The sequence below is a fragment of the Lynx canadensis genome, chromosome C2 (genome assembly GCF_007474595.2).
Source record: "Lynx canadensis isolate LIC74 chromosome C2, mLynCan4.pri.v2, whole genome shotgun sequence".
NCBI lineage: Eukaryota > Metazoa > Chordata > Mammalia > Carnivora > Felidae > Lynx > Lynx canadensis.
Genome location: NC_044311.2, coordinates 75730942 through 75748937, shown reverse-complemented (window position 1 = coordinate 75748937; position 17996 = coordinate 75730942). Strand labels below are relative to the sequence as shown.

Below are 17996 nucleotides of genomic sequence, written 5' to 3'. Positions count from 1 at the left end.
AAGGGGAAAAAAGAAAAGTGACTTCTGAAAGTACTGTTTACATCGGCTGAATTTCTGCATTCTTAATTTGCTTCTGTTTGGGATGCAGGCATCAAACTGCTAAGTTTTTTGTTTTTGTTTTCAACTCCAAGACACCCTTATTGAAACCAAGAATCCTGTGGCTAGTCCTCTGGCCTCCACAGGAGTGGCTAATTTAATTCTCGGGTGTTAGTTAAATGAGCTGTGAGTTATGAAGCCTTCCTCAGAATCCCTGGAGCTGAGTGTCCCAAGTCCTGGATGCATGACCAACCCCATCCTGGTTCCACTTTGACCTTCCTCTTAGCCCAGGGCCACATGGTAAAGAGCAGAAGTCACCCTGTAGGGACACTTGGCTCCTTTATGCTCCCACCTGATCAGGCTGATTCTCCTTCCAATCACTCCTCCTTTGAGGTTGGAGTGAGGACTAGGCTAGGGTTCAAGTTCTCCTCTCCCCACCCCCCAAAAGAGTTAGGGTTAGGGTTAGGGCTAGGGCTAAGTTGGGGTTCATGTTCTCCACTCCCTGGTCCTAAAGAGGGAAGGTTTTTGTCTCATCCCCTTTCCTCTGCCTCATCACTCAGTTTTTCTTTCTCTGCCGTTCTGTTTCTCCCCTCATCTCACCCCCACCTCATGCTATATTTGTTGCCCTATGCAGAACCTGGTCCTTTTCAGTCATGTCCAACAGCTGTTGGTTTTCTCCTTAAGTGACAGCAGTTGTGTCTCTAGATCTGGGCTGGGAGTCTTCAGGATAAAGACAGGTGGCCCTTAGCCAGGAAAGTAAGAGGCTCAGCAACTTCACTGATGCGAGCCTGGACAAAAGAAACCCAGAAAGAGATGCTGCTGAATCTCCTGGAGGCCTCCTGCCCCTGGGTCACTCTCATCAACACAATGGGTGTTCTCACAGCTCATTTGGCCCAGTGTCAGGGCTAGATGCTGGACCAGCTGACGCTCCTGAAGCCACACCAGTGTCTCTTTGCAAAGCACCATCATCTTGCCCAACCTGGCCTCTGTGCTCCTCGATCCTGAGTGTTGGGAGACACCACCCCCCCTCCCCCCCACACACACAACAGCTCAACCCAGGCCACTTATCAGACAAGGATGGAAACTTCCTGGTCAATGAGGCTTTCCTGCCATTCTCCGCAGATACTGGACAAAACATTGGGTTATGGGTGGTAGGTACGGGGTGTGATGGAACAGCCACAGAGACAGCTGCCACCATCTAATCTTTCCCTCTGCTTCCAGGGCATCAAGTGTGCCCAAGGGACCAGCTGGCTCAGATGGAGCTCTTCCTGATGTTTGCTACCCTCTTCAGGACCTTTTGGTTCTAACTGCTGGAGGAGCCCAGGGCTCAGGCTGGACTACATTTGGGGCAGTTTGCAGCCCCAGCCCCCGAGGATCTGTGCAGTGCCCCATCCGAGCTGCCCTAGCCCAGGTCCTAGGTGGGGAGGGTCCGTAGCCAGCAGAGGGTCTGGAGACCTGTCCTCCCACAAAGTCCTTCCTCAGTCTCTCTCAGCTTCTGCAAAACTGTAGAAGAAAAGCAGGGTTTTACCCAGCTCAGCTGCTCATGGATCCCCTGATACAGGCTCTATGGAGTGACATTAGAGGGTAGACTTAATAAGGATTCTATAATAGCTTCAGTAGCTCAGTCTTGGGTTAGTTATGCTTTGGCAGGAAAGGGTTTTACAAGGTTACTTAAGGTTTGGCATTGAATCATTTGACAAGATTAGCTTGGGGAGTCAAGACCCACAAGGTAGCAACTAAATAGGTTTAGAGGGAAAGACATTTGAGAAAAACTGTAAATATAATGCTGAGGGCAAATACTATGGATGCTGGCCCCTAAGAAGCCAAAGACTGGGCAGTTTATTTTCTGCCCTCTCCTGCCCTCTCCTGACCAAAGGGAAGAAGTGCAGGTCACTGCAGACGCGATCTTGTCCGTTACCAGGCAAAACCAGCGACCAATGCCAACTGTTCTCAACAAATTCTCTAGCAAGCACTCTCTTTCCTTCTCCCTAGCCCCTGGCCAAGTTTTGAAACATCGTGTCTCCAGACAAAGGCCTGTTTATTTAAAAAAGATTGACTTATATTAAGTAAATGCAAACTAAAAAAAATTTTGTTAACGTTTATTTATTTTTGAGACAGAGAGAGACAGAGCATGAATGGGGGAGGGTCAGAGAAAGAGGGAGACACAGAATCTGAAACAGGCTCCAGGCTCTGAGCTGTCAGCACAGAGCCCGACGCGGGGCTCGAACTCACGGACCGCGAGATCGTGACCTGAGCCGAAGTCGGATGCTCAACCGACTGAGCCACCCAGGCGCCCCAAGTAAATGCAAATTAAAATAAAAATGAGATACCACTACGCATGCTTTAGAACTGCTAAAAACAAAATCCTGACAATCCCAAGTACTGGAAAGGGTGCAGAGCAACTGGAACCCTCATACTCTGCTGGTGGGAATGAATGGTACAACCATTGTTTTGACAATCTCTTGTACAATTAAACATTATACCATAAAACCCAGCCATCTCAGTCCTAGGTATTTACCCAACAGAAATGAAAACATGTCCACACCAAGATATACTGTATGATTCTATTTCTATGATACTTTGTTTAAATATGAAATTTATTGTCAAATTGGTTTCCATACAACACCCAGTGCTCATCCCAACAGGTGCCCTCCTCAGTGCCCATCACCCATTTTCCCCTCCCCCCACCCCCATCAACCCTTAGTTTATTCTCAGTTTTTAAGAGTCTCTTATTCTATGATACTTTTTAAAAGACAAAACTATAGGGACATAAATCAGATAAGTGGTTGCTGGGGTCTGGGAATGGGGTTATGGGTTGACTGTAAAGGAACATCAGGTGATGAACATCAGGGTGATGGAAATGTTCTGAATCATAACTGGTGATGGCTCTATGTGGAATGTATTTGTCAAAAGTCATAGAACTATATACCTGAAAGGGTGAATTTCATTGTATATAAATCATGTCTCAATAAATCTGACTTCTAAGAAAGGCATGTCAAAAAAAAAAATAAGAAAGGCATGTCTTTTTTTTTTCCTCCTTTAAGGTATTTAGAAGATGTACATATGAATTCATCAACATTTCAAGTTAGTAGGATATCAGTCGTTGCTGCTACACTGAGCTGGGCAATTCCCATTAGAATTAAGGAAAGTTGATGTATTAATTAGCCTCTGGCCTTTTCGCAAGCAAGCTTACCAGTTCCTCTAGACTTTGTGAAATCTTGAAGCTTTCTCACAGACAACTCATTTTCTGTGTGGAACCATACCTATGGCCTGGAGAGTCCAGACTGGGACCCACTGAGCATGTTGGGTCCCAGAAAGTAGCAGAAAGACTGGGGGTTTCCTGCCTGGGATGTTCTCCCCCAACCCTTCCTCAAGGTTGGCAGCTGTTTGCGGCCCAGGCAGGCTATAGGGTGGAGAAAACACCTAATCCAGGATCCCTAATCCAATCCCTTTTTGCCTCCCTCTCCTAAGCCTCTGTCAGTTCTTGCCCTGTTAGAGCCCCTCTGGAGTCTCCTGTTTTCTGCCAGCAACCAAACTCATTGGCTTGCAAATAAGGTAAAATGAAATCCCAGACTCGACACCTATGACATAGCCAAAGTGAATTTATTTTAGTTTCTCAAACAAATCATGCCCTGAAGGACATCACAAACACTATTCTCTGCCTAGAACATTGCAGTTCTTCCCTACTTTTGGTCACCTCCATCCGTTTCTCTGGGAAGCATTCTCCCTGCCACCTGTTCCTCCTCCCTAAACTGTGGTATTTCCTCCTTCTTCTAAACTCCCATAGAGCCTTCTGTTTCTTGGCTCATAGCACTTCCTGCAGTGCGTTGTAATTGCCTGTTTATTTACTTGCTCCCTTCTCCACCAATAGAGCAGGATCTCTGGGAGGTCAGAGATAGTGTCTTCCAAAACACATCCTAGTACATTGCCTGGTATACTGAAGGTGTTTAATAAATATGTATTGGATGAATACAGTATTAGAGTGATAAGCATAAAGCAGTATGAAATCACAAATAGAGGTCATATAAATCAGAGTGGAGGTCTGAGAAATATCTCAAAGGAAGCCAGAATGTCACCCCAAAATATGTCTCTTTGACATAAAAATTATTTTGAGCTGAAGGCAATTAAGAAGAAGTAAATGCAGAAAAAGCTCCCCTTTTTCTGCCTAAAGGCAGGAAATGTCTCCTTTCCTCGAGACAGACTCTTAACAGCCCAAAAGCCAGAGACCAGGGACCGGAGTAATCTGCAAATAAACCTTGTAAAACTAACCCTTATCTTTAGGTGGGAAGGAAGCTAGGTAGCTAGCAACTACCTAGCCCTAGTTGGACTACCTATAATCTGAAATTCATTGCCAATTATTCACAAATTATTGTTTCTTTGTCTAAAAGATATAAAAATTTCCTGGTCTCTTCTTCAGATCTTTGTTCTATTGTGAAGACTCCTACGTACATGTAAAAATAAAATAAAATTTGTATGCTTTGTCTCCTGTTAATCTTTGTTTTTTAAGTTTATTTATTTATTTATTTTGAGAGAAAGAGAGAGAGAGAGCACGAACAGGGGAGGGGCAGAGAGAGGGAAAGAATCCCAAGTAGGCTTTGTGCTGTTAGCATAGAGCCTGATACAGGGCTTGATCTTATCAACCATGAGATTGTGACCTTAGCTGAAATCAAGAGTCAGGTGCTTCAGCAAAGGAAACAATCAACAAAACAAAAAGGCAAACAACGGAATGGGAAAAGATATTTGCAAATGACATATCGGACAAAGGGCTAGTATCCAAAATCTATAAGGAGCTCACCAAACTCCACACCCAAAAAACAAATAATCCAGTGAAGAAATGGGCAGAAAACATGAATAGACACTTCTCTAAAGAAGACATCCGGATGGCCAACAGGCACATGAAAAGATGCTCAACATCGCTCCTCCTCAGGGAAATACAAATCAAAACCACGCTCAGATATCACCTCACCGCCAGTCAGAGTGGCCAAAATGAACAAATCAGGAGACTATAGATGCTGGAGAGGATGTGGAGAAACGGGAACCCTCTTGCACTGTTCGTGGGAATGCAAACTGGTGCAGCCACTCTGGAAAACAGTGTGGAGGTTCCTCAAAAAATTAAAAATAGACCTACCCTATGACCCAGCAGTAGCACTGCTAGGAATTTACCCAAGGGATACAGGAGTACTGATGCATAGGGGCACTTGTACCCCAATTTTATAGCAGCACTCTCAACAATAGTCAAATTGTGGAAAAAGCCTAAATGTCCATCAACTGATGAATGGATAAAGAAATTGTGGTTTATATACACAATGGAGTACTACTTGGCAATGAGAAAGAATGAAATATGGCCTTTTGTAGCAATGTGGATGGAACTGGAGAGTGTTATGCTAGGTGAAATAAGTCAGGCAGAGAAAGACAGATACTATATGTTTTCATTCTTATATGGATCCTGAGAAACTTAACAGAAACCCATGGGGGAGGGGAAGGAAGAAAAAAAAGAGAAGAGGTTAGAATGGGAGAGAGCCAAAGCATAAGAGGCTCTTAAAAACTGAGAAAAACTGAGGGTTGATGGGGAGTGGGGGGGGGGTAGGTGATGGGCATTGAAGAGGGCATCTTTTGGGATGAGCACTGGGTGTTGTATGGAAACCAATTTGACAATAAATTTCATATAAAAAAAAAAGTCAGGTGCTTAACCCACTGAGTCACCCAGGCACTCCTCCTGTTAATATTTATCAGTTTAATTTTCAGACCTGGCCAGGGACCTCAAGAAAATGGAGGAAAACTTTTTCCTCCCCTACAGCCTCCTAGAAAAGATGGCAATTGAGGTTGGTCTGATGGACAAGTTGGTTAGGTAGGTTGAGTAGGGAGAGAAGGGGAAGGTGTTTCAGACAGTGGGAATGGTATATGAACTCTGGAGAAGCAGGTGCCTTTAAGAAACTGCAAACCATACAGTTTGACTGCAGCTAAGGTCGGAGGGCGGGATGGAGTGGCAGGAAATAAAGCTGCCTGACAGGTAGGCAAGGTTGACTCATGAAGTTTGTATTTCACCTAGAATCCGGAGTTTCATTTCAGGTTTGGACTTTTTGTTAAAGATCAGAGGCACATCCTCTTAAGTATGTCATAACATGAAACTAAGAGATCAGAAAAAAAGAGAAGTAATATAAGAAAACTTGGGTTGCAATGACGGTTCCTCCACTCCTTTCTGAGCCTCTGTAAACCAGCGGTGATAATGGCCGCCTCAACAGTTTTGCGAGGATTACACGCAGTAACTTCGGTAAAGTCCCTGGTACGTGGCATTACTCAATGAGTGCTAGTTTTTCCTTCTTTTTTTCCTCTGGACCTCATGTGCAAACGGGGCGGAGGCCGCGCCGCTCTCCCGAGCGCCCGCGGAACCCTTGGGTGCGTTGGGCCTCCGCTCAGCCGTGCAGGGGCGCTCTAGGCTGCTCCTCGGCGCTCTGTGGTTTTTCCTCCGCCCCGGAAGTGGTTCCGCGGCAGGGGTTCGTAAGGTCGGGCCATGGGGGGGCAGAGGTTGGGAAGATGGCGTGGCGAGGCTGGGCGCAGAGAGGCTGGGGCTGTGGCCGGGCGTGGGCTCCGCCGGCGGGCGGCCGCAACTGCGAGGAGCTCACTGCGGCCCTGGCCCCGCCGCGACTGCTCGGACGCAGGTAAAGATCGCCTCTCCTGACTTCTTTCTCCTCGGTTCCTCAGCTCTGGCCGAGCATCCTCGGGGGTGCAAGCCGTGGGGTCTCTGGAGCTGCCTTCGCTCACCCCTCTCCTCACCCGTCTCTTCCGGTTTCCGTCCTGCTTTCTTCTCTCTCCTCCGTCCAGTCCTCGCTTCTCGCCGCGCCACTCTGCCCCGAGCCGGGGTGCGCAGTGACCGGCCTTACTCTCCGTGAGCTCGCGCGGGCTGTTCCTTTTCCCATCAGGAAGGACGTGGGGGGAAGGGGAACTAGTCTCTGAGGGCTGAGGGCGTGCAACCCTCATTATCCCGCGAGGAAGTTACTGGTACCATATTTTTAAGTGAAGCGGTGACACGGGTGTTAGAATAGCAGAATTGAGAGTTTATTCTGTGTCAGTCTTTATAAGCCTCTGTTCTACAAATTATTTTCTTTAGCGTTAAGAGAAAGTACTAAGGGAAGACGGGGTCAGAAGAGGGCATCCCTTTGCCTTCTACGAAGTCGTAGGAAAGGCTTTTTTTTTTTTTTTTTTTTTTTAAAGAATGGAGACCCTGGAATATTTTGTTTTCACATGATTTGGAAAGAAAACTACAGTACTGGTTTTCCCGAGTAGAAGCTGTATGAAGAGTGTTGTCTATCAGTGTTTGCTGCTTTTGTTTATTCACTTCTAAATTAAGAGAAGAGAAAAATCCCTCAGCTGTCCAAGATTTTGACGTGTATTTAACTTGAAATTTGTTCCTGGGTTTTTGTTTGTTTGTTTGTTTGTTTTGAGAGTGAGTAGGGAGAGGGGCAGAAGGAGAGAGAATCTCGAGTGGGCTACACGCGCAGCATGGAGCCCGACACCGGCTCGATCCCACTACTCTAGGATCATGACCTGAGCCGAAATCCAGAGCAGGAAACTCAACCACCTAAGCCACCCAGGTGCCCCTTGTTCCTGTTCTTTAATCCAGAGTTTCATCCTTCCCCGTTTGAGTTGGAGTTGGTTCCAGATGCCTGGAATCCATCTGATTGTTGGTAGCAAGGAAAGGTAGAGCGTTCAACAGAGGGGCGGCCAGTAGCAAATATTGAGGGTCCGTACTGGTAGAGCCATTACCCAATTTTAAGAATCACCTGGAGTGCTTGTAGAATGTATTTTCCAGGCCCCACCCCATCAACTCAGAAGGAGGGTAGGGAGTGGAAGAGCCTGTAGTTCTTACAAGGACTGCAAGTGAATCAGGATAGGGATTTGTGAAAACTTGCATACACACTGTACTTTAACTTCATGATACACCTTAACATGGAGCTTCAGGCACTAATCTTAAACTCCTGGGGAGATGGAGAATGAGAAGGTCAGGTGGAGGTGGTAATAGATTTCAGGGGTCCAGGTTCCATAGTTTATCCCAAATCCCTATCAGAATTGCATGATTTGAGGGGAAAGAAAAATTAATATGGCTATTAGGAAACAACAGGTGTGCTAATATTAAAAATATGTGTAAGGAATGGAAAGTGAAAGACATTTTTGAGAGAGTATGTGTGTGCCCATGTAAGTAGGGAAAAGGGCAGAGAGGGAGAGGGAGAATCCCAAGCAGACTCCGTGCTGTCACTGCAGGGCCAAGGCATGTCTTGACCCCATGTACTGTGAGCCTAAGCCAAGAGTAGGACTCTCAGCCAGTTGAGCCACCCAGGTACTCCTCATCTTTTTTTTTTTTTTAAGCTTGCCATTTATTTGCAGAGTTGGAAAAGGACATTTTTATGGTTGCGTAGAAAAAGCATTACAAAAGAATATGAGTAAGCCTGAAATAGTATATATGCCTACTCACCTCTGGAAACAAGCACTTTAAAGTTAATAGGAAGAATGAGTTACCTTGTATGTAACTTTATTAGGTCTGCTTTGACTTCTTGTATTTCTAAGATTAGTATACAGAAGAATGAAGCTAGAGGTGAGGTTAAAAAGCAGAGCTCTGGGCTTAATCCTTGTGATTCTGTTATGATAGGCCTGAAGCATGGCTGAGAATTTGCACTACAGGTAGTGATATAGAAGTTCTGTAAACTGGCAGGTCTAAGGCAGTCCACCAGCTAAAAATGGTTTCTACATTTTTAAAGGGTTGCAAAGCAAAATAATATGTGACAGATGTTTCTTCAACTAAAATATTTAGTCTCTGTTCCTTTACAGAAAAAGGAAAAAATATCAGGCTCTTCAGAAGCTTTACCATTTTCAAATTTCTGGCAGCACTTCTGAGAAATGGTTTAGTGTTGAAAGAAGCCTGCATGATTTCATTTGTATGGAAGTATCTAAGAGAATAGTTGGTTGTTCAGTTATTTTCCCTGTTTAATTTACCATCTGTTAACTCAGGATAGGTTTTAAGAAAATAATTTGGTCATGCAAGTGTTTATGTCAAAATCCCCTCTCCCCTAAAAACATTTATTTTTAAGTAGAATGACTTTATTGTGTGTATCCTTGGACACATGCTATCTCCATTTGAACATTAGGCCATTTCTACTCAATTTATCCACGAAAATCTTAAATAACATAGACATTAGTGCCGACTTGTACTTATATCCAAGTTGCACTGTTAAAACAACTCACAAGACAGTTCATCATTATGCCAACTAATACATAGATAATACTTTTTTCTATTTAAAAGTTATGGGATCATGTTAAAAAATTGAACTATAACAATTATATGACCAGTAGTGACTCAGGTATTCATGAGATCTTCCCACTTTGAGTGCATTAGACTGCTTTCACAAATTACTGGTTATTGGCGGAAGGACCAAAACAGCAGAGCTAAATGGCAGGCATGTCTTTATGGGATGGTATATGCTTCTAATATCCCTCTCCTCCCATTCCGCTCTCCCCTCACACCATCCATTTTATCATGTTTATGTTTTCCGAATTTACTTAAGGTAAGTGATTTATTAAGTCATCTTTTCCATCTTTTGCACCGATGTGAATGGGTAGCGCTAAAGAACCTAAGCTTGTAAATATCTCTAACATTTGCAATTGGAGACATTTATCATGCTTTTCCTTCTTGTTGCATTTTAAGAAATTTAACACAAAACTCCCCCTAAGGACAAGTGTACCTTGTCGTATAATGTGTGAAGTACTCCATCTAAAAGCATTTTTGTAAAAAAAAAAAAAAAAGTACTAACAGAAAACCGTATTCTAACCAATCTCAGTGATTAGGGGAATTTATTGGTTTTTGCAGTTAAAAAAGTCCAGAAGCAGGACTGGTGAAACAAGATTTGGTGTTTCAGATTGCCACCAGGATTCTATTTTTCTTTATGGCTTGGCTCTGCTTCCTAAGTGTTAGCTTTATTCTCTCAGCATGCTGTCTCATTCTCATATCTCAAAATGACTGTTAACAGCTCTTGGGACTATATACTTTTAGGTTCACATCCAGCAGAAAAATTTCTCCAGTATTCAAAGTCTTGAAATTGAATTTCACTGGACCAGCTTGGCCTGATTTGAGATACATGCCCATCCTTGAATCCTTTGAAATTGGCAGAGAGTGGGGTGTGTAGGTTAGCTTAAGCTAGTCCGGAGCTTGGGTGCCTCCCCCAACCAAATGGCTAGAAATTCCAGGACACTGTTACGAGAGGGAAAAAGGGCATGGATGCTGGGGGTCAGTGAGGAATGCTCACTACTGTCAGCCCTAGTTAAATTTTTGTGTTTAAATTCTTTGTTACAAATCTGAATTTTTGTTAGTCCTATTTAAATAGGATTAACCTATACATAACCTTTTTTTAAGTTTATTTTGAGACAGAATGTGCGAATGGGGGAAGGGCAGAGAGGGAGAGAGAAATTTCCCAGGCAGGCTCTGCACTGATAGCAGAGAGCCTGATGCGGGGCTCAAACCCACAGACCGTGAGATCATGACCTGAGCTGAAGTCGGATGTTTAACTGACTGAGCCATCCAGATGCCCCTGTACATAATCATTCTAATTGAAGTAGAAATATTGTTAGGGGGGGGGGGGGTTAGGTTCTAGCTCCTTGCTATTGAAAGTGGTTTGTGAACCATGCTTAGGCATCTCGGACCGTGGTGGCAAAATTATTTTGTGAAAGGCCAGATAGAAAATGACCAGGCCACATATAGTCTCTGTCACATACTCTTTCTTTTCCTTTAAATAACTCTTTGGGCCACCTGAGTGGCTCATTCTGTTAAGTGTCAGACTCTTGATTTCGGCTCAGGTCATAATCTCATGGTTCATAGGGCCTCACCTCAGGCTCTGGACTGACAGCTGAGGGTCTTGCTTGGGATTCTCTCTCTCCCTTTCTTCCCCTACCTTCACGCTCATGTGCCCTTCCCCCCACCCTCTCTCTCTCTAAATAAGTAAACTTTAAAAAAAATCTTTAAAAATTTAAAACTTAGCTGGAGGGCCAAATCCACCCTACAGGCCAAAGTTTGGCCTTTTGCAAGCTTGTTTAGAAATGCAGAATCTGCTATTTTCCTCACCCCAGGCTTACTGATTTGGAATTTGATATTAACAAGATCCCCAGGTGATTTGTATGTATACTGAAGTTTTTCCCAAACCTGTGGTAAATCCCAACCCTGGCTGCACATGAGAATCAGCTGGGTAGCTCTTTAGTGATGCCTTCATGCCACCTCTGGAGACGAATTGGTATGAAGTGGAGCCATGGTACAGTATTTTTTTTAAATATTTTCGAGACAGAAAGAGAGTATGCACTTTTGTGTGTGAGGGGGGAAGCAAAAAGGGAGACAGGATCCGAATGGGGCTCTGAGCTGACAGCCCAATGCATGGTTTGAACTCACAAACCATGGGATCGTGACCTGAGCTGAAGTCAGATGCTTAACTGACTGAGCCACCCAGGCACCCCCATAGTTCAGTATTTTTAAGAGCTCACTAGGCAATTCTTATGTGTAGTATAGGGAAAGAAAAGCTGTTTTCCCTGTACCAATCTTACGCTCATTGGCTAGGGCCCTGTATAGACTGACAAAAGATGGATTTGCAAGAGAAAAACAAGCTTGTGAACATGTGCATTGGACATACACGTGGGGGTACTCCCTGATGAATAACACAAAGTTAGAATCTGGGTTTATATAGCATTTGAAAAACAACAAAGTTTTAGAGAAATGAGAAGACAAAGGACAAGGACTTTTGAGTTTTTAGGACAGCAAACTGTGGGCAAGCAATATATGAGGGAGCTAATGGATATAAGACTGTTAGTAGATTTTTCTGGTGCCTTCTCTGGGCACATAAGGGTCTAGAGTTGTCTCATGATTCTATTTTTCCTGGTAGAGGATAGTGGGTACACCTTTACAAATTTATATCCTACTTTTAGGCACATGGGGGCAGGGCAGAGTTTTTCTTATATCTGCTTCTCAGTTGCACTCAGCTCAAAACAGTCCTTATTCCATGGTGGCATGTTCTGCTCTTCAGGAGCCGGGATTGAGAATTACTTTTCTGAGACTAAGCTTTCAGTCATCACTGCCTCTGCCGCAACTGATGGTAGATTAAAAAACATGGCAGCAGTAATTCACAGCTCCTGTCATCCATTTCTCTTATCTATTTCTCTATTTCCTGAAGCTGGGTTGGTCTTGTGATTTGTTCTGACCAGTAGCTTGTGGCAGAAATAATGTACAAGGTCCAGAGTCTGAGCCTTGAGAGGCCCTGCAGCTTTCACCTTTTCCCTCTTAGAACACTCCCAACTGCCATGACAGAAGCCCCCACTAGCTTGATTACTGAGAGACCATTTGGTGAGAGATGGCCAGCCGATAGCCCATACAGGCCCCAGGTGTGGGAGTGAGGCCATATTAGACTGCCCAGCTCCAGTTGAGCGCTCAAAGGACGGGTTGTGTAAGTGACCATAGGTGAGACCAGAAGGACTGCCCTCCTGAGGGCAGCTAACTTAGAAAGTCTTGAGAAATAATTATGGTTTCAGGACAGTTAAGTTTTGGGGTGGTTTGTTATGTAACAATAAACGAGAAAACTGGGGAAGCTGCTGCCAAATCAGGATCTGCTGACCTAAGTAAGAACTATGCTGCCTTTACCATTATTTTCGCTTGCAAATTGATGCCTTATGTCTTGCCTTCTTATTCAGTTTTGACTTCAGGTATTGAATAGGTATAACACTAATCAAAAGGACATCTGGAACCCGACTGAAAGGATACCTGGGAAACACAGTTTTTAGGTTTCCAGCCCCTGTGGTGTATGAATATGTGCTGGGTAATAGGAATAGATGTTCAGTGAACCAATACATTGTACTTAATTCTGTCCAACAAGATCTGTATGTCTAACTGTAATTCCCAATAATATGTTCTTTATGTGTGTGTGTACATATACACACACATACACACATTTTTTTTTTTTTTTTTTTTTTTTTTTTTTTTAATCTACACTCGTTGTCAGGCTCAAACTCACAACCTGAGTTGCATGCTCCACTGACTGAGCCAGCCAGGAGCCTCTGTGTGTGTGTGTTTTTTTGTTTTTTTTTGTTTTTGTTTGTTTGTTTTTTGGTTTCACCTTCAAGATACATATATTTATTTTTTTTACCTTCCATAATTTATTTTTTATAATTTACATCCAAGTTGGCACATGGTGCAACAATGATTTCAGGAGTAGATTCCTTAAGCCCCTTACTCATTTAGCCTATCCCCCTGCCCTCAACCCCTCCAGCAACCCTCTGTTAGTTCTTCATGTTTAAGAGTCTCTTATGGTTTTGTCCCCCTCCCTGTTTTTGTATTATTTTTGCTTCCCTTCCCTTATGTTCATCTGTTTTGTATCTTAAAGTCCTCATATGAGTGAAGTCATATGATATTTGTCTTTCTCTGACTAATTTTGCTTAGCATAATACCCTCTAGTTCCATCCACGTAGTTGCAAATAGCAAGATTTCATTCTTTTTGACTGCCAAGTAATACTCCATTGTGTGTATGTGTGTATACACACACATCTTCTTTATCCATTTATCCATTGGTGGACATTTGGGCTCTTTCCATTCTTTGGCTACTGTTGATAGCACTGCTATAAAATTGGGGTTCATGGGTCCCTTCGAAACAGCATACCTGTATCCCTTGGATAAATATCTAGTAGTGCAATTGCTGGGTGGAGGGTAGTGCTATTTGTAATTTTTTGAGGAACCTCCATACTTTTCCAGAATGACTGCACCAGTGTGCATTCCCACCAGCTGTGCAAAAGAGATCTTCTCTCTCCACATCCTTGTCAACCTCTATTGTTGCCTGAGTTGTTAATGTTAGCCATTCTGACAGGTGTGAGGTGGTATCTCATTGTGATTTTGTATTTCCCTGATGAGTGATGTTGAGTATTTTTTCATGTGTCGATTGGCCATCTGGATGTCTTCTTTAGAGAAGTGTGTATTCATGTCTTCTGCCCATTTCTTCACTGGATTATTTGTTTTTTGGGAGTTGAGTTTGATAAGTTCTCTACAGATCTTGGATACTAACCCTTTATCTGATATGTCGTTTGCAAATACCTTCTCCCATTCCGTTGGTTGCCTTTTAGTTTTGCTGATTGTTTCCTTCGCTGTGCAGAAGTTTTTTATTTTGAAGAAGTCACGATAGTTCATTTTTGCTTTGGTTTCCTTTGCCTCCAGAGATGTGTTGAGTAAGAAGTTGCTGCAGCCCAGGTCAAAGAGGTTTCTACCTGCTTTCTCCTCGAGGTTTGGTGGCTTTCTGTCTTACATTTAGGTCTTTCATCCATTTTGAGTTTGTATCTGTGTATGGTGTAAGAAAGTAGTCCAGGTTCATTTTTCTGCAAGTCGCTGTCCAGTTTTCTCAGCACTATTTGCTGAAGAGACTGTCTTTATTCCATTGGCTATTCTTTCCTGCTTTGTCAAAGATTAGTTGGCCATATGTTTCTGGGTCCATTTCTGGGTTGCCTATTCTGTTCCATTGATCTGAGTGTCTGTTTTTGTGCCATGTGTGTATTTTTAATATATGTACTCTGCATCTGAATTTAACCCTGGAGCCAACTTGTGTCACATATTCTTGGTGTCCTTGGCCTCATACTTATTTCTAAGGTGAATATTATTCTCAGCAAAAGGTCTGAGTTTGCTTCAAGTTTAGATTCCCGACCTGGTGTGTTTGTGTTCCTTTTCAAACATTGCACTTCAGAATTTGAAATAAGTCGATAAGCTGTGGAAGTAATCTTTCATTAGATCTGATTGAGTACGTTTCTTCTATCATACCATTAGAGATACAAAGAAGTCTCATTCTTCATCTTTCTTGGTCTAATAAGAAAAAAAAGTAATGCCAGAAAACAACACTGGGTTACAACTTGTGGTCTTTAAAGGGAAGATATTCCTGTTACTTTATGTCACATTTTTGTTTTTTGGCCCAAAGTGGTGATGTTACTTTATTTATTAACCTAGCTCTGTGTTGCTTTGAATTGTTTAATAAAAATTAAATCCAGAGGCACCTGGGTTGCTCAGTTGGTTAAGTGTCTGACTTTGGCTCAGGTTATTATCTCACAGTTCGTGAGTTCCCGTCCCAAGTCAGGCTCTGTGCTAACAGCTGGGAGCGTGCTTCAGATTCTTTGTCTCCCTCTCTCTTTGCCTCTCCCCCAGTTCTCTCTCTCTCTCTCTGTCTCTCTCTAACATAAACATTAAAAAATAATTTAAAAATTCAATCGTAGAGTGTTAACATTTGCCACCTAAAAATATTTTTAGTGTTTTTATTATTTTGAGAAAGAGAAAGAGAGCATGAGCAGGAGCGGGGCAGAGAGAGAGGGAACACAGAATCCGAAGCAGGATCCGGGCTCTGAGCTGTCAGCACAGAGCCTGACGTGGGGCCCAAACCATGAGATCATGACCTGGGCTGAGGTCGGACGCTAACCAAACTGAGCCACCCAGGTGCCCCAGTATTTGCCACTTTAAAGGTGTTGTCATGAATACATTTGACTGTAAGTAAATTTATTGTTTAAATGAGGGGGGTAGTTTGGGGCGCCTGGGTAGCTCAGTTGGTTAAGCATCCGACTTCAACTCAGGTCATGATCTCATGGTTCGTGAGTTTGAGCCCTGTGTCAGGCCCTGTGCTGACAGCTTGAAGCCTGGAACCTACTTCACATTCTGTGTCTCCCTCTCTCTCTCTGCCCCTCCCCCACTCACACTCTGTGTGTGTGTGTGTCTCTCTCTCTCTCTCAAAAATAAAATAAAAACATAAATGAGGGGAGTAGTTTAAGTAGATGGAGGTAAGTGGCTACTGTCTGCTCAGTGGGTCAAAAATGTCAGTATTTGAATCTCTTGGCATTCAAGATGACTGCCCCGGAGCAGCTGGGTGGCTCAGTCAGTTAAGCACCAGACTTCCGGCTGAGGTCATGATTTCACAGTTCACATCGGACTCTGTGCAGACAGCTCAGAGCCTGGAGCCTGCTTTGGATTCTGTGTCTCCCTCTTTCTCTGTCCCTTCCCTACTCACGCTCTGTCTCTCCTCTCAAAAATAAACATTAAAAAAAAGATGACTGCCCCAAATCTAGGCATTTACATCCCCATTCAAGGCAAACAGAAGGGGCGAGGGGTGTGACCTTGGTGATATGCCAATTTTTATCAGATAAGCAAAATCTTCCCAAGAGGTACCTAAAAAATTCTTTTTTTGTTTTTTAAGTGTATTTATTTATTATTGGAAGAGGGAGAGTGTGAGCTGGGGAGGGGCAGACAGAAAGGGAGAGAGAGAATCCCAAGCAGTCTCCATGCCAGCAGCACAGAGCCTGACATGGGGCTCCAACCCACAAACTGTGAGATCATAACCTGAGCTGAAACCAAGAGTCAGATGCTTAACCGACTGAGTCACTCTGGGGAACCCCTAAAAAACTGTTGTCTCTCATTTTGTCAGAATTCTGTAATATGGCCACCTTCTGCCATAAAAGATGCTGGAAAAGTGAAGTTACTTATCTTAGTCTCTGCAGAAAAAGGCAAGAGAAAAAGAACTAGACATAGATTTGGGATTAGCTATTTAACAGTATTTGCTAAAGGATATTCATAATTCTGGTAACAGGGCTCTGAAGGAAGTTCAGAGCCAGTCAGGGCAACATTGGCTTTGTTTGAATAAGTTCATCACTTTTCAAAATAGATTTCCTTGAAAAGAATAGCACTTATTTAGAAGTATAAGTTATGAGTTATTAAAGATTTGGAGGTAGGGGCGCCTGGGTGGCGCAGTCGGTTAAGCGTCCGACTTCAGCCAGGTCACGATCTCGCGGTCCGTGAGTTCGAGCCCCGCGTCAGGCTCTGGGCTGATGGCTCAGAGCCTGGAGCCTGTTTCCGATTCTGTGTCTCCCTCTCTGCCCCTCCCCCGTTCATGCTCTGTCTCTCTGTGTCCCAAAAATAAATAAACGTTGAAAAAAAAAATTAAAAAAAAAAAAAAGATTTGGAGGTAAATTACTTTATCACTATTGCCCACCCTCACTATGTGACTTCTGAGAAGTTGATTTGTGGAGTGGACTCAGAATTTTGAAAGAGCATACTAGGCAAGTAATAGTAATAATAGTCACTATGCCATTTTTCTGAGTTTCGTTTGTTTCCAGATGCCTACTAGACACCATCTAGGTATCCTACAATGCTAACAATACTTGATGTGTGTAAGTGTTAAGTGTATGGCCCATGGATTGTGGCAAATGTATACACCTATGGAACCATCACTGAAAGATAAACATTGTTTTGCTCAACAGTGTTCCTGAGATTGATCCATAATGTGTGATCAGTAGTTTTGTGTTGAGTAGTACTGCATTGTATGAATATTCCACAGTTTATCCTTTCCCCTTTTGATGGAAATTGAAGTTCCAGTTCTTTGGCTATTAGAATAGAGCTGCCATGACCACAAGCATTTTGAACACTGCCCAACATGGAATTTTTCATGTTTTATCTTCCAGTTTCCTATATTAGTGCTTCTGATTTCCCTTGTCTTGGTGAATACTACCATCTTCCTTTCAGTTATTCTTAATAGAACTAACAATCATTCTTGACCTCCTTCTAATATAATTATTGACCTTTGTTAGGGACTGGGCTTAGTGATAGAGGTACAGTGAATACAGAATTGTCCAGTTGTGGTAGAGGCAATAGTTGATGTAAGTAAAAGAGTCTATACAGGTTGCTTTGGGACTCTAGGAGTCCAAAGGAGACCCCCACTCTGGGCTTCCTGGAGGAGGAGATAAAGGTACCAAAGGGAGGTACCAGACAGAGGAGTAGCCCTGCTGAGTTTGATGGAAGAATGGAAAATTATTGTGGGGTTTAGAGCAGGAGAATGACATTACATTTGTGCTTAATAAAATGTGGAGGATGAATTGGAGTGGGACAATATTAGAAGCAATGAGACCTGTTAGAAAATAGTAGAGTATTC

The 17996-nt window shown here is 43.2% G+C and overlaps 1 protein-coding gene across 2 annotated transcripts in view; it reads left to right on the top strand.

The window, feature by feature from the left end:
- The first annotated feature begins 6570 nt into the window (after positions 1-6570).
- PARL (presenilin associated rhomboid like) overlaps positions 6571-17996 on the top strand; it is a 51270-nt gene continuing 39844 nt past the window's right edge. For both annotated transcript variants that reach the window (XM_030329387.1, XM_030329388.1), the window contains exon 1: positions 6571-6695. In XM_030329387.1, the coding sequence (XP_030185247.1) occupies positions 6571-6695 (125 nt within the window). The remainder of the gene's footprint in view (positions 6696-17996) is intronic.